Raw genomic sequence first — 14515 nt, 5'->3', positions numbered from 1 at the left:
CCTAAGCGCGCAGCTGACCCAACGTACGAACAACGCCAGCGCGAGTAGCTAACAGTATCGTTCGGAACGACTGTTAGTGGGTCTTTGCTTCACGACAGTGTAAGATTGCAACTGTGTGTGTGTGTGGGTGCGTGGCGTTCCCGTATTTGGCCTAAGCGCAAAGCTGACCCAAATACGAAAACGCGGAGTGCGCGCTGAGGACTCGACAGCAGAGTGGAAGTGTCTAGCAACGCTAGTGGTGGCAGTGAGAGGTGTTTTGAGGGGTTCCAGCCTTGTTTGTAGCTTAAATAAGGCTGTTCCCCGCTTAATCTGGTCAAACCCGCAGTCGGGAACCGTATACGCAGGCGTGCCGCGGGCCGGTTCTTGACATAATTGGCTGGCAGTGGTGGCATCGTTTAGTACATTAGTACGCAGTTTAGCTCGCTATTCTGAGTACTAAAGGCTGGAAGCTTGCTAGAAGCAACTAGCCTACAGAAGTCTACTCAGTGCAGAACCTATATACGTTTTTTTTTTTTGTTCAAAGATACACACTTGGTGTTTTGCTTTCCCTTCCCCCCTTTTTTCTTTTTATTTTTTGCAACACGATGGCTCAGAAAGCATCCAGCTATGCAAGGCAAAACAAAGAGATACTACTCAACCTGTGTGAGCACAAAGGCATCGAGACGGTGAGCGGCCAGACTAAGGAGCAGTTAGTTCGTGCGCTCGAGGAGTATGATGAGGCAGAGCGAGCCCGTGCTTCAACGTCAGCGGATGCAGCTCACGACACGCCAGAGGAGGAATCGCTCCCGCCACAGAATGCGAGTGGAGACGATGTCCTGGATGATCCACCGAACACGGAGATGCCATCTCTGGAAGCTGATCTACAGCTACTGAACTCGGCTGATCCTGAACTGCGCCTAAAGCTAATCCTACTGCACCGACAGGCAGAGGAGGGGAGAGCTGAACGGCGACGCCAGGCCGAGAGTGAAAGACGCCGGGCGGAGGAGGGAAGAGCTGAACGGCAACACCAGCTGGAGCTGGCTAAACTTCAGCAGCAGAACCGGTCTGCTGGACCCGCAGAACGCGAAGGTGAGCGAGTCCACAGAATCCCCCTGGATAAGTTCCCCGCTATGGACAAGGACTCTGACATAGACACTTTCCTACAGGGGTTTGAAAGGACTTGTCGGCAGTATGGGGTGCCCCGTGAGCAGTGGGCAAGATACCTCACACCAGGGCTGAGAGGCAAGGCCCTGGAGGCGTTTGTGAGTCTCCCCCAGGAGGAAGAAACAGACTTTGAGGCAATTAAGAAAGCCATCATTGCACGATACCACCTCACGCCAGAGGTGTATCGCAAACGTTTCAGGACAGTGCAGCGAGGTCCTAATGACAGTTACCTGGATCATGCGTGCAACCTGCGCACTGCCTTCCAGCAGTGGGTAAAAGGACTGGCTGTTGAAACCTTTGATGCCCTGCAGGAACTGATAATAAAAGACCAGTTCCTCCACACTTGCCCTATTGAGGTCCGGCAGTTTGTACGGGACCGAGAGCCAAAGACCGTGGATGAGGCCGCGAAAGTTGCTGATGCCTACACGTCCAATCGAGCATCTGATTTTCGGAGGACTACGGCGCCCAGCTGGAAGGGAGAAAAGCCTGCGAGACCTTCTCCTCTGAGCACCCAGCGAAGCCAAGTCCCGCAGCCGCCTGGAGGTAGAACAGCCACCGTTGACACTCGGAGATGTTTTGCCTGTAACAAACCGGGTCACATCAGTGCTACGTGCCCAGAAAAGAAGAAGGAAGCCCCAAACTCTGGCGGGGCCCGGAATGCGTTGTGTGCCACCAGGAATGCAGGTAGCTATGCAGAGAATCTGCAACCTGTCACGGTTGGGGATACAGTTACCACCGGTCTAAGAGACACTGGAGCAGAGGTGACTCTAGTGCACCCCCAGCTTGTGAACCCTGAGGAGTACATTCCTGGCAAGACTATGGCTGTCAAAGGAGTTGGGGGCGTCACCCCCGCCATACCCACCGCCTTGGTCCACCTGGATTGGGGGGCCGGCAGCGGAATGAAAGAAGTGGGGGTAACGGATGCCATCCCCACGAACGTTTTGTTGGGTACTGACCTGGGACGGTTAGTGGCCCGGTATGAGCCTACTCCACACCCCATGGAGCCTGCATCCCCCGCAGAAGTTCAGGACTCTTGCAAGGTACTGTGTGATAATGCTGTGCAAGCGGGGAGTGCTGGTGAGGCCCCAGGGGCTACGGACTGTGTACTAGGAGCCAGCCCTAGTGAGTCTCCAGTGCCCAGGCCTGGAGGAGGACACGTTGTTACCATGAATGCAGATAATGTTGATGTAATATGTGATGTGTTGCATGATGACATGTGTACAGTGAATGCTCCGTCAGCTGCAGTGGTGACCCGCAGTGCTCACCGGGCTGCAGCGGACGAATTGTCCACTGAAGGGGCTGATGTCACTGGGTCGGGCTCTTCCACCTCAGAGCCTGGCTCTGAGGACCCAGAGGCCTCTCAGTTTGCCACCTCCCTGGTGCCTGTGGCCGACAGCGCTGAGTTCTCCGAGGCTGTGCGACTTGATAGCAGCCTGGAAGAGCTCAGGAGTCTGGCGGACAGGGCACCGGTGGAGGGCGACAAGGTGAGGGTGTACTGGGAGCACGGCAGACTGTACAGAGAGGTTACTCCCTCTGAGCTGTCTGAAGTGGAGGAGGCCGACCGGCAGTTGATTGTTCCCCACAGGTACAGGGAGCAGCTATTAAGAATAGCACATGAGGTGCCCCTGGCTGGTCACTTGGGGATCCGCAAGACCAAATCCCGGCTTGCCCACAATTTTTATTGGCCCCACATGGGGACAGATATTGCTGATTTTTGCCGGTCTTGTGTCGCCTGTCAGCGGGTCGGCAAAGCAGGTGACACCGACAAAGCCCCACTAAGGCCCTTACCCATCATAGAGGAGCCCTTCCAAAGGGTTGCTGTTGACATAATTGGGCCTCTAGCGATACCCAGCAGCACAGGGAAACGTTTCATTCTTACGGTGGTAGATTATGCCACTCGCTACCCTGAAGCTGTAGCCCTGAGCTCCATACGGGCAGACAAGGTTGCGGACGCATTGGTGCGCATTTTCTCACGGGTCGGTTTTCCCCGTGAAATGCTCACCGATCACGGCCCGCAATTCATGTCGCGCCTAATGGAATGCCTCTGTAAACAAATGCAGGTAGAACACATCATGGCCAGCCCTTACCACCCCCAGACAAATGGGTTATGTGAGCGGTTCAATGGTACTCTGAAACAGATGCTAAGGGTGTTTGTTGAATCGCAAGGGAGAGACTGGGAGCGATACCTGCCCCACTTACTGTTTGCTTATCGTGAGGTGCCCCAGGCATCCACCGGGTTCTCGCCCTTTGAGTTATTATATGGGAGGAGGGTACGCGGACCCCTCGATCTCATTCGAGAGGTCTGGGAGGGGCAGGATATGGGCCCCGGGATCTCCATAGTGGAATACGTTCTGAAGTTCCGGGAAAAGATGGACACCCTGGTGGGGTTAGTGCGAGAGAATCTGACTCAAGCCCAGGCCACCCAGAAGCAGTGGTATGACCACGGGGCTAGGGAGAGAGTTTATGAGGTAGGTCGCAAGGTATGGGTCCTAAACCCGATGCGACAGAATAAGCTGCAGGCCGCTTGGGATGGGCCCTATACCATACATAGGAAGATTAGTGATGTGACCTATGTGGTCGCGCTGGATGACCGAGGTAAGCAGCTGAAAACATACCATGTAAATATGTTAAAGGAACATCATGCTAGAACCGCTTGCGCTCTCCCTGTCTGCAGTTTGCTACCGGACGGTGAAGCAGAGGCCCTGGTTGACATCCTGGCATCCACCCAGGAAACCGACTCTGTTGCCGAGGTGCAGATCAATCCGGAGTTTACAGCAGAGCAGCAGGCTGGGCTATCTGATGTGCTGACCCTTTACCGTGGTACCTTTACAGCCCGCCCTGGTCTGACCAGCCTGGCTGTACACCATGTTGACACCGGAAATAACAAGCCGGTTAGACAGTCAGCCTATAGAGTCTCCCCTGAGGTTCAGGCCCACATCAGCAAGGAGATTGAGGAAATGCTGTCACTAGGGGTGATCCAACGGTCGCACAGCGCATGGGCATCACCTGTAGTGCTAGTACCCAAACGGGACCAGACCACTCGGTTCTGTGTAGATTATCGAAAACTAAATTTGATAACTGCGTCAGATGCTTACCCAATGCCGAGGGTCGACGAATTGTTAGATAAGCTAGCTGGCGCGCAATATCTAACAATCGTGGATTTGAGTCGGGGATACTGGCAGGTCCCTCTAACAGCTGAGGCACGGGAGAGGTCTGCCTTTATCACCCCCTCAGGTCTGTTTGAATTTAATGTAATGCCTTTTGGAATGAAAAACGCCCCGGCCACCTTCCAACGGGTTGTAAATGGTCTCCTGGAAGGTTTGGAACACTGCGCTGTCGCCTACCTGGATGACATCGCCGTGTTTAGCGCCAACTGGAACGACCACTTAGCGCAGCTGTCACAGGTTTTGGGGCGCATCACTGCAGCAGGACTAACAGTCAAGCCTAGCAAGTGTCAGATCGGCATGAAACAGGTACAGTACCTGGGACATGTGGTGGGGGGGGGGAGAGCTTCGTCCAGATACTGGGAAGGTAGATGCCATTGTGTCCTGGCCCACCCCCCACACGAAGAAACAGATTCAGTCCTTCTTAGGGACTGCGGGGTACTATAGAAAGTTTGTCCCCAACTACAGTGCCCTCGCCAAGCCATTGACAGACCTCACAAAAAAGAAGCTGCCCAAGCAGATTCTCTGGACACCAGAATGTGAACAGTCATTCACAGCTCTGAAGAGGGCCCTAGCCAGCCCTCCCGTGTTGCAAGCGCCAGACTTCAGCCGACGGTTTGTAGTCCAGACGGACGCCTCAGCCTTTGGCCTAGGTGCTGTATTAAGCCAGGTAAACCAAACTGGGGAAGAACATCCGATTCTGTACTTAAGTCGGAAGCTGCTACCCCGGGAGGTAGCTTACGCCACCATAGAGAAGGAGTGCTTGGCAATTGTATGGGCCCTACAAAAGCTGCAGCACTATCTCTACGGTCGTGTATTCACCGTCGTAACCGACCACAACCCTCTTAGTTGGTTACATCGGGTTTCCGGGGACAATGGAAAACTGCTGAGATGGAGCTTAGTTCTCCAACAATATAGCTTCACCATTCAACATAGGAAGGGGAGCAATCATGGGAATGCTGATGGGCTGTCCCGTCAAGCAGAACCAACAGTGTAGGTGCAGGCAGGATGATCTGGGAAGATCATCTGCCTTGCACCAAGTTAACGGCGGAGGTGTGGGGATATATTGAGGTGCTGATGATATTAGGAAATACAGGAACATATCTCTGTCATTTTCTGTCTGCTATATCTCACATGTGTATTCTGCTTTGAAGGGATGGTTATCTGGCTGTACTACATTTGCAGTGAATTTCTCTGGAAGCAGGGGGCTGGGACATTAGCATACAGTTCCTCTGGACAGCCAGAAAACAGGTAATTAGGAAACACTTAATCAGACAGTTGCTTTGAAGCAGATCACACAGGACATCCTGCTGCAATGTGAAAGCCTTAATCAATTGTCCCCTGTAACCTGGGGAGATTGGAGGTTAACAAAGTCTTTTGTTGTATAGGACACTGTTCACATGTGGATGTCAGATCTCTGGGAAATCAAATTATGTCTGAGGATGTTATTAAATCTAGCTTCCCCCCGTCCACACAGGCTTACAGCCTCCAGGCGTATTTCATAGTATAAAACCGCAGCTAGGATAGCCACAACTTGTAGTTCTTGGAGGTAGCTCACACGGCTAGAACTAACCTGGTTCCTGACCAGAAGTGCGTACCGCCCGCAACAACACCAGATCGATACGCTGGTACGTTTATTTCCCGTTTATTTTGGTAAGCAAAATCGCTTTGTGTGTTATCTTTGTACATTTTATCTTGTAACTATTTTTACTTTGTTTTTTTGTAATCTTTTTGTATATATTCAGTTCTGCACTGTTCTATGTTTTTTCTGGAATATTAAATTATTATTTAATAAGTTTGACTTCTGCCGTACTAAACTAACACTCATAGCCTAGAAGAGACTGAAGTGTAACCGTGTATAAGTTCATGCCTAATTGTACGCTTGAGCAACACTACCGTAGGAAATTGTAATTGCATTGTGTGTGGGGGCGTTTGTCATACGTTGGCCTAAGCGCGCAGCTGACCCAACGTACGAACAACGCCAGCGCGAGTAGCTAACAGTATCGTTCGGAACGACTGTTAGTGGGTCTTTGCTTCACGACAGTGTAAGATTGCAACTGTGTGTGTGTGTGGGTGCGTGGCGTTCCCGTATTTGGCCTAAGCGCAAAGCTGACCCAAATACGAAAACGCGGAGTGCGCGCTGAGGACTCGACAGCAGAGTGGAAGTGTCTAGCAACGCTAGTGGTGGCAGTGAGAGGTGTTTTGAGGGGTTCCAGCCTTGTTTGTAGCTTAAATAAGGCTGTTCCCCGCTTAATCTGGTCAAACCCGCAGTCGGGAACCGTATACGCAGGCGTGCCGCGGGCCGGTTCTTGACAGTCGGGTGCTGTGCAGTCATTTCAAAAAAAGGTGTGTGTGTGTGTGTGTGTGTGTGTGTGTGTGTGTGGGGGGGGGGGGGGGGGGGGGGGGGTTGACGCATTCTCACAAGTTTGCCTCAGGCAGCAAAAAGTCTAGAACCAGCTCTGCTCTTAAAAGAAAAAGTATGTAATGATGATGAGTAAGATTTTATTTTAAGGCTTTTGTTTTTTTTAAGGTAAATCCTAATGAGGCTTATTCTTAAAGAATCTGGGATGTTGATATTATGTATAGTTACCTGTGACTTCCTCCAATCCCATGACGACCATGGCCTCCCTCGCCGTCCTCTTTGGCCCCTCCAATCTTGTGCTACGCCTCCCAGTAATCTGTCCAGCCGTACCGATTTGCGCATGCGCAGTTTGTCCTTTTTGCGCTCCTACAGATGAGCATTCTGTGCCTGTGCAGTAGTACCACGCGCATGCACAGAAGTCTACGACTGGCAGCGACTGACCGGATTACCAGGAGTTATAGCGGCAGAACGGAGGGGCCGAAGAGGACGGCAAGGGAGGCCACGTTCCTCATGGGGCTGGAGGGAAACCCCAGGTAAGTATAAATAAGGCCCAGTGTACCATTTTAGGTACACTTTAAAGGATACCAGAGCCATAAGCGTCTCCCTCCTTTGTCACCTAAATGTCCCCTTGCAGCCTCTTCTGTGTGACTGGGTCAGCGAGTGAGTCGTGCAGTAGTGCGCAGGCACTGGCCCAGCTGCTGTGCAAGTCCTAGATCGTGCAACCACAGCCAGGAGCAATGCAAAATATGGTTGTGATATGAACAATGCTTTGAGGGGTTCAACGCGGAAGGACTGCTTAGGCACAGGATGATTGCAGGGGGCTGCAAGAAACGGCTTTTTGGGGTTTTTTTTACTTTACATTTCCTTTAAACTAAATGCTAGTTTGGAGTGGGTTTGTAGGTTCATGGGGGTGAAGTCTAGGGTGCCAGGAGTCCAGGACATCTGTGCCTATAGGCTCCTGTGAGGTAAATCTGGGCCTGCTTGCAGAGAAACCTGTTATTTAAATCCAGCAGAATTGGAAATACATATCTTTAGAATGCAGCCTGGCATTGTTTGCAAGCGCTTTACATAGAGCTTCCTGAAAATAAAAATCATACTTTAGAACTGTTTGATAATCATTTCCAAGGTCAATTGGCTGCGAAGCTGGTGTTTCTTTATCTTGTCACAAACAATATTATTGCCTCTGCAGGCAACGAGGGACTATAAACGCAACTGTGACATGTTTATAATAGGAATAGAAATGTCCTTTTACATTTTACATGCTGCACATCAGCAAATGCTATATATGAAATACACATCTGCAATGGCGTAGCTAAGAAGCTATGGGCCCCAGTGCAAGCTTTACATTGCCCTGCCCCCCCCCCCCCCCCACCCCAAGCACTCTATACAGTAGAGGAAATAATTATTTGATCCCTCACTGATTTTGTAAGTTTGTCTAATGACAAAGAAATGAAAAGTCTCAGAACAGTATCATTTCAATGGTAGGTTTATTTTAACAGTGGCAGATAGCACATCAAAAGGAAAATCGAAAAATAACCTTCAATAAAAGATAGCAACTGATTTGCATTTCATTGAGTGAAATAAGTTTTTGAACCCTCTAACAGTAAAAAACGTAATACTTAGTGGAAAAACCCTTGTTTGCAAGCACAGAGGTCAAACGTTTCTTGTAATTGATGACCAAGTTTGCACACATTTTAGGAGGAATGTTGGTCCACTCCTCTTTGCAGATCAACCTTAAATCCCTAAGGTTTCGAGGCTGTCTCTGTGCAACTCTGAGCTTGAGCTCCCTCCATAGGTTTTCTATTGGATTAAGGTCCAGAGACTGACTAGGCCACTCCATGACCTTAATGTGCTTCTTCTTGAGCCACTCCTTTGTTGCCTTTGCTGTATGTTTTGGGTCATTGTCGTGCTGGAACACCCATCCGCGACCCATTTTCAGTTTCCTGGCAGAGGGAAGGAGGTTGTCGTTCAGGATTTCACGATACATGGCTCCGTCCATTTTCCCGTTAATGCGATTAAGTTGTCCTGTGCCCTTAGCAGAAAAACACCCCCAAAGCAAAATGTTTCCACCCCCATGCTTGACGGTGGGGACGGTGTTTTGGGGGTCATAGGCAGCATTTTTCTTCCTCCAAACACAGCGAGTTGAGTTAATGCCAAAGAGCTCTATTTTGGTCTCATCAGACCACAGCACCTTCTCCCAGTCACTCACAGAATCATTCAGGTGTTCATTGGCAAACTTCAGACGGGCCTGCACATGTGCCTTCTTGAGCAGGGGGACCTTGCGAGCCCTGCAGGATTTTAATCCATTGCGGTGTAATGTGTTTCCAATGGTTTTCTTGGTGACTGTGGTCCCTGCTAATTTGAGGTCATTCACTAACTCCTCCCGTGTAGTTCTAGGATGCTTTTTCACCTTTCTCAGAACCATTGACACCCCACGAGGTGAGATCTTGCGTGGAGCCCCAGAGCGAGGTCGATTGATGGTCATTTTGTGCTCCTTCCATTTTCGAACAATCGCACCAACAGTTGTCACTTTCTCTCCCAGCTTCTTGCTAATGGTTTTGTAGCCCATTCCAGCCTTGTGCAGGTCTACAATTTTGTCTCTGACATCCTTGGACAGCTCTTTGGTCTTTCCCATGTTGGAGAGTTTGGAGTCTGCTTGATTGACTGATTCTGTGGACAGGTGTCTTTTATACAGGTGACTAGTTAAGACAGGTGTCCTTAACCCTCCTGGCGGTTCATTTCTGTCTGGAATTATGAGTCAAAAGCGGTACATTTTTTTCAAGAATTTTAGGCATCCAATTATTAAGTCTTAACTCACCAAAATATATCAGAATAAAGGCCTGTAAGATATCCTGCATATAAATAAAAGACTGTAACACAAATTTGCTGAAAAAATTTAATTTATCAATAAACTGAAATAGCAAAACAGTACAAAGAAGCAGCAGATTATATATACAGTATGTACATGCAGTACAGTGTATAACTAATACACCTCCCGTGTGTGGTAGATTTTAAAACATGGAACAGCACACAGGGCGACATTACAGTCCGGGCAGTAGAGACGGGTTTCTTTGCGGACTTTCTTACCCTTGCTATCCGTCTTGCTGCAGCAAACAACGCACATCCTAGTTGGAGCAGCTTTTTTTGGAGTGGGTGGAATATAGTCTGAAAAGTGGCGGCCAGTGAGGCGCTCAGGGTTGACAACATATGATGCACGGCGCCCAATTCGCACATCTGCTGATGAAGTCTGATACTTCAGACATATGCTTTCGCACATTTTCCATATAAAGTCGGAATGTGTTCCTGGCCTGTCACTGCGTTGCTTATACAAAATGAACGCATTCCACAGAGATTGTTCCAGCAGATGCCGAAAAAAATTTTTGTAGTATTTTTTTTGTTGTTTGCGGACTGCGGGGTAGTATGTCATCGCCTGGTCAGCTCGGTCCACCCCACCCATTGTATGGTTGTAGTCCAGGATGACTTGTGGCTTGTCCAGGACTTTCCCTCCTCGCGTTGTGGTGGTGGCAGATGAAGCATCATGGACAGTGCTGAGCGTACACACGTCCTTCTTGTCACGCCAGCGGAGTGCCAACATTTTTCCCTTCTGCCAAGCCACAATGTCCCCAGATTTTAGCTTTTGCTTGGCGAAGGCAGTAGGCATTTCTCGCCGGTTAGGACGAACGGTGCCGTAGGCATCAGTTTTGTTCCTGATGAGTATTTCAAAAAGTTCAGGTGAACTGTAAAAATTATCTGTGATGACACAGTACCCCTTATTCAACAAGGGCTCCACCAAAGATAGCACGGATGAAGTCGCCACCCCGTAGCTGCTGAAAGCAGGGTTAAATTGTGTCCCTTTCCCGGTGTACAGTATGCTGTTCCAGATGTAGCCCGTTGATGCCTCGCATAACATGTAGGACTTCACTCCAAACCGGGCCCTCTTGGACGCGATGTATTGTATCCAGGACAGTCGGCCTTTGTACGCCATCAAGCTTTCATCCACACTTATGTCCCTCTGGGGCACATAAGTGTTGCGGAAGTTTTCCATCACCAGCTGAAAAACTTCCCAGATCTTTTTCAACTTTGGCGCTGGGTGGGTTGACTCATCGAAGGCAGAGTTGTCTGCGAAGTGTAGAAACTTCATGATGAGTCCAAAACGGTACTCCGACATTACCGTGCCAAAGAAGGGGGTAGCGATTATTTTTTTCGTCGACCAGTACCATTTCTGCAGGGGCTTCCCCACCACCCCCTGCAGAATAATTAGTCCAAGGAACAGCCACAAGTCCTCCTTGGTGATAGGCTCCCACATCCTGCTCCTGGAAAAGGGACCTCGTGGAGCAGCAATTTCTTGCGCGGCGTAGCGGTTCGTCTCCACCACGATTTTATCAATAACAGCGTCACTGAAGAACAGCTGCAGGTAGGCCAGGGGGCAGTGATCACATTCAACCTTCAAGCCGGGCTCTCCAGTAAAAGGGAAACGGGGGGGCGGTGGTGGGGCCTGAGTGGTGTTGACTGGGCACCAAACACGTGCGTCACTAACCTCCTCCGTGTCGCTGGTGATGGAGTCGCTGTCAGAATCAGACGACAGGTTGCCAGGCGCATCACTGTCACTGGAGTCCTCCAGTGACTGCAAATCCGGATCGCTGTCCTCGAACTGCATCAGCGCTTCCGCTGTGAGACGCTTCGAGGATGACGCCATAGCAGGTGACAGGAAAAGAGCGTAGTAAAAATCCAGGCAGAGGTCGGTACACAGAAATCCAATAACAGGCAGAATCAGCAGGCGGAAAACGTAGGTCAAAATCCAGGCAGAGGTCGGTACACAGAAATCCAATAACAGGCAGAATCAGCAGGCGAAAAACGTAGGTCAAAATCCAGGCAGAGGTCGGTACACAAATCGGTAGGAAGATCAGATCACAGCACAGATCACAGCACAGCTCACAGCTCACAGCACAGCTCACAGCTCACAGCACAGCTCACAACCAAATGGCAACAGTGTATTGGATACACATGAATTTGATTCATGCGTATCCAATACAATGCACTTTGCAGCCAATGAACACAATTTTTCAAATTTCCCGCCCCACCCCCATGACGTCACGCCACCCTCCGCTCCTCTGATTGGCCGCCGGGTCCCCAAGAGAATAACAGGATACGGGGGTCCCGGCGGCCGGACAAACATCGCTGCTGCTGGGGGAGAGAGGCAGGAGTCCCTGGAGAGCGCCGATCGCACAGGGACTCCTGCTCCAAAGGTAAATGTGCCGCCGCTCTGATCATATGGCCGCCGGGTCCCCGCAAGATTACCGGGGATATGGGGATCCCGGCGGCCGGACAAACAACGCTGCTGCTGGGGGAGAGAGGCAGGAGTCCCTGGAGAGCGCCGATCGCACAGGGACTCCTGCTCCAAGGGTATATGTGCCGCCGCCACCGCCGCTGCTGCTCTGGTCACATGGCCGCCGGGTCCCCGCAAGATTACCGGGGATATGGGGATCCCGGCGGCCAGATAATTGTATCGAACTTTGGGGGAGAGGTGTAGGAGTCCCGCTGAGCAGCGCCGATCGGCGCGCGGGACTCCAGTACGCAGGCGCAGCAGTTTTTTCTCTGCCCCGACCTGAGCTCGGGCTTACCTATAACAGCTGATTTTTCCTACCCCGAGCTCAGGTCGGGGTTACCGCCAGGAGGGTTAATGAGGGTGACTAATTGAGTAGAAGTGTCTAACCACTCTGTGGGAGCCAGAACTCTTAATGGTTGGTAGGGGTTCAAAAACTTATTTCACTCAATGAAATGCAAATCAGTTGCTATCTTTTATTTAAGGTTATTTTTTCGATTTTCCTTTTGATGTGCTATCTGCCACTGTTAAAATAAACCTACCATTGAAATGATACTGTTCTGAGACTTTTCATTTCTTTGTCATTGGACAAACTTACAAAATCAGTGAGGGGTCAAATAATTATTTCCTCCACTGTACATAACAATTGATGCAGCACACCGAAACCTGCTATACACAGTGTTAGAGGTGCAAGAAGGAGATGGGGAACAGTTTATGTTTATTATCATTCAAAGCATCTATAGAAGTGATCATTACAAGCACAGGACCAATAAAGAGTCAATACTGCAGTTGAGGGAGGGCCCCAGTGCGGTTGAGACCTGCAACCCCTATTGCTACGTCACTGCACTACCGATCTTCAGGTAACTATAGGGCAGTGATGGCTAACCTTGGCACTCTAGCTGTGACAAAACTACAAATCCCATCATGCCTCTGCCTCCCCAAATTATGGTCAGAGCTGTCAGAGTATTGCAATGCCTCATAGGACTTGTAGTTCTACCACAGCAGGAGTGCCAAGGTTAGCCATCACTGCTATAGGGCATCAAATTTAATAGAAGTGCCTTTGGTGTGCAATAATGAATGATTAAAGCTAAATTATAAGCCATAGTTAAGTGAAGAAAGAAACACATAAATCAGAAGACAAATACTAGTTTAGCTCACATAACCTCTGCTTTGTACTGTCCGCCAGTGGCGTACCTAGGGCATTTGACACCCGGTGCTGGGTATTAAAAAGACACCCCCCCCCCCCCATAAAAAAACCAAAAAACAGCAAATGTGGCATGCTAAACGTGACACGGCGGGTAATGCCAGGTGTAGGCTCGCTCCCCCCCCTAAAGTTGTCCTTAGTATAGTATAGTGGCACCAGTATAGCTAACAAAAAACGGGTGCGGCTATAACATGCGGCGCGCATTGCGCGCCGCGGCGAAAAATGGGCGTGGCCATGACCGGATGAGGGCAGAGCTAACTAATTTAAAGTGAACCCGGGATAAGAGTGATATGGAGGCTGCCATATTCATTTCCTTTTAAACAATAGGCAGCCCTGCTGATCTATTTGGCTGCAGTAGTGAACTGAATTACACCAGAAACAAGCCATGCAGCTAATCTTGTCAGTTCTGACAATATTGTCAGAAACCCCTGACCTGCTGCATGCTTATTCAGGGTCTATGGTTGAAAGAATTAGATGCAGAGGACCAGCACAGCAGCCAGGCAGCTGGTATTGCTTAAAAGGAGATAAATATTGCAGCCCAATATTATTCTCACCTCGGGTTCCCCTTAAAAGTGCAACACAAAGACAGTGGGCCTTTCCCCAGAAAATTCACATAATTGTTCAGGTTTTCTCAAGAAAATACACGTAATGTGAACAGATTTGACCAGAAAATAGTTCAATCATGTCGGCAGATTTGCCCAAAAAACACGTTCAATCATGTCGGCAGATTTGCCCAAAAAACACGTTCAATCATGTCGGCAGATTTGCCCAAAAAACACGTTCAATCATGTCGGCAGATTTGCCCAAAAAACACGTTCCATCATGTCGGCAGATTTGCCCAGAAAATACATGCAATCATGTCGGCAGATTTGCCCAGAAAATACATGCAATCATGTCGGCAGATTTGCCCAGAAAATACATGCAATCATGTCGGCAGATTTGCCCAGAAAATACATGCAATCATGTCGGCAGATTTGCCCAGAAAATACATGCAATCATGTCGGCAGATTTGCCCAGAAAATACATGCAATCATGTTGGCAGATTTGCCCAGAAAATATATGCAATCATGTGGCCAACCTGGCCAGAAAACACTTCAATCATGTAGCAGACCTGGCCAGAACAGTCGATACACCTGCTAATATAAATTAAATAAAAGTTTACTCACCTGAAGCAGCAGCAGACCTCCTGTCCCGGCCTCCGTCCGGCGCGCAGCTCTCACGATCCTCTGCAGCCAGCCAGCAACTGAAACTCCCGCGCTGAGAGCAGGGCTACGGGAAAATGGCGCTCGAAGCCCTGCATTGCAGACTCCGTCTCCAGA

At 49.7% G+C, this 14515-nt stretch overlaps 2 protein-coding genes across 8 annotated transcripts in view; one reads left to right on the top strand and one right to left on the bottom strand.

Annotated features, from left to right (window-relative positions):
* Positions 1–14515, bottom strand: part of LOC137521026 (uncharacterized) — a 299753-nt gene that overhangs the window by 84298 nt on the left and 200940 nt on the right. The window lies entirely within an intron of this gene.
* Positions 776–7382, top strand: LOC137521262 (uncharacterized). The gene is made up of 3 exons (XM_068240257.1): positions 776–2111; positions 7042–7202; positions 7304–7382. The coding sequence occupies exons 1-3, from the start codon at positions 840–842 to the stop codon at positions 7380–7382; spliced, it is 1512 nt and encodes a 503-aa protein (XP_068096358.1). The 5' UTR covers positions 776–839.

This window comes from Hyperolius riggenbachi, chromosome 6 (genome assembly GCF_040937935.1).
Source record: "Hyperolius riggenbachi isolate aHypRig1 chromosome 6, aHypRig1.pri, whole genome shotgun sequence".
Classification (NCBI taxonomy): Eukaryota; Metazoa; Chordata; class Amphibia; order Anura; family Hyperoliidae; genus Hyperolius; species Hyperolius riggenbachi.
The sequence above is the reverse complement of the archived record's forward strand: the minus strand, read 5'-3'. Positions and strand labels throughout refer to the sequence as shown.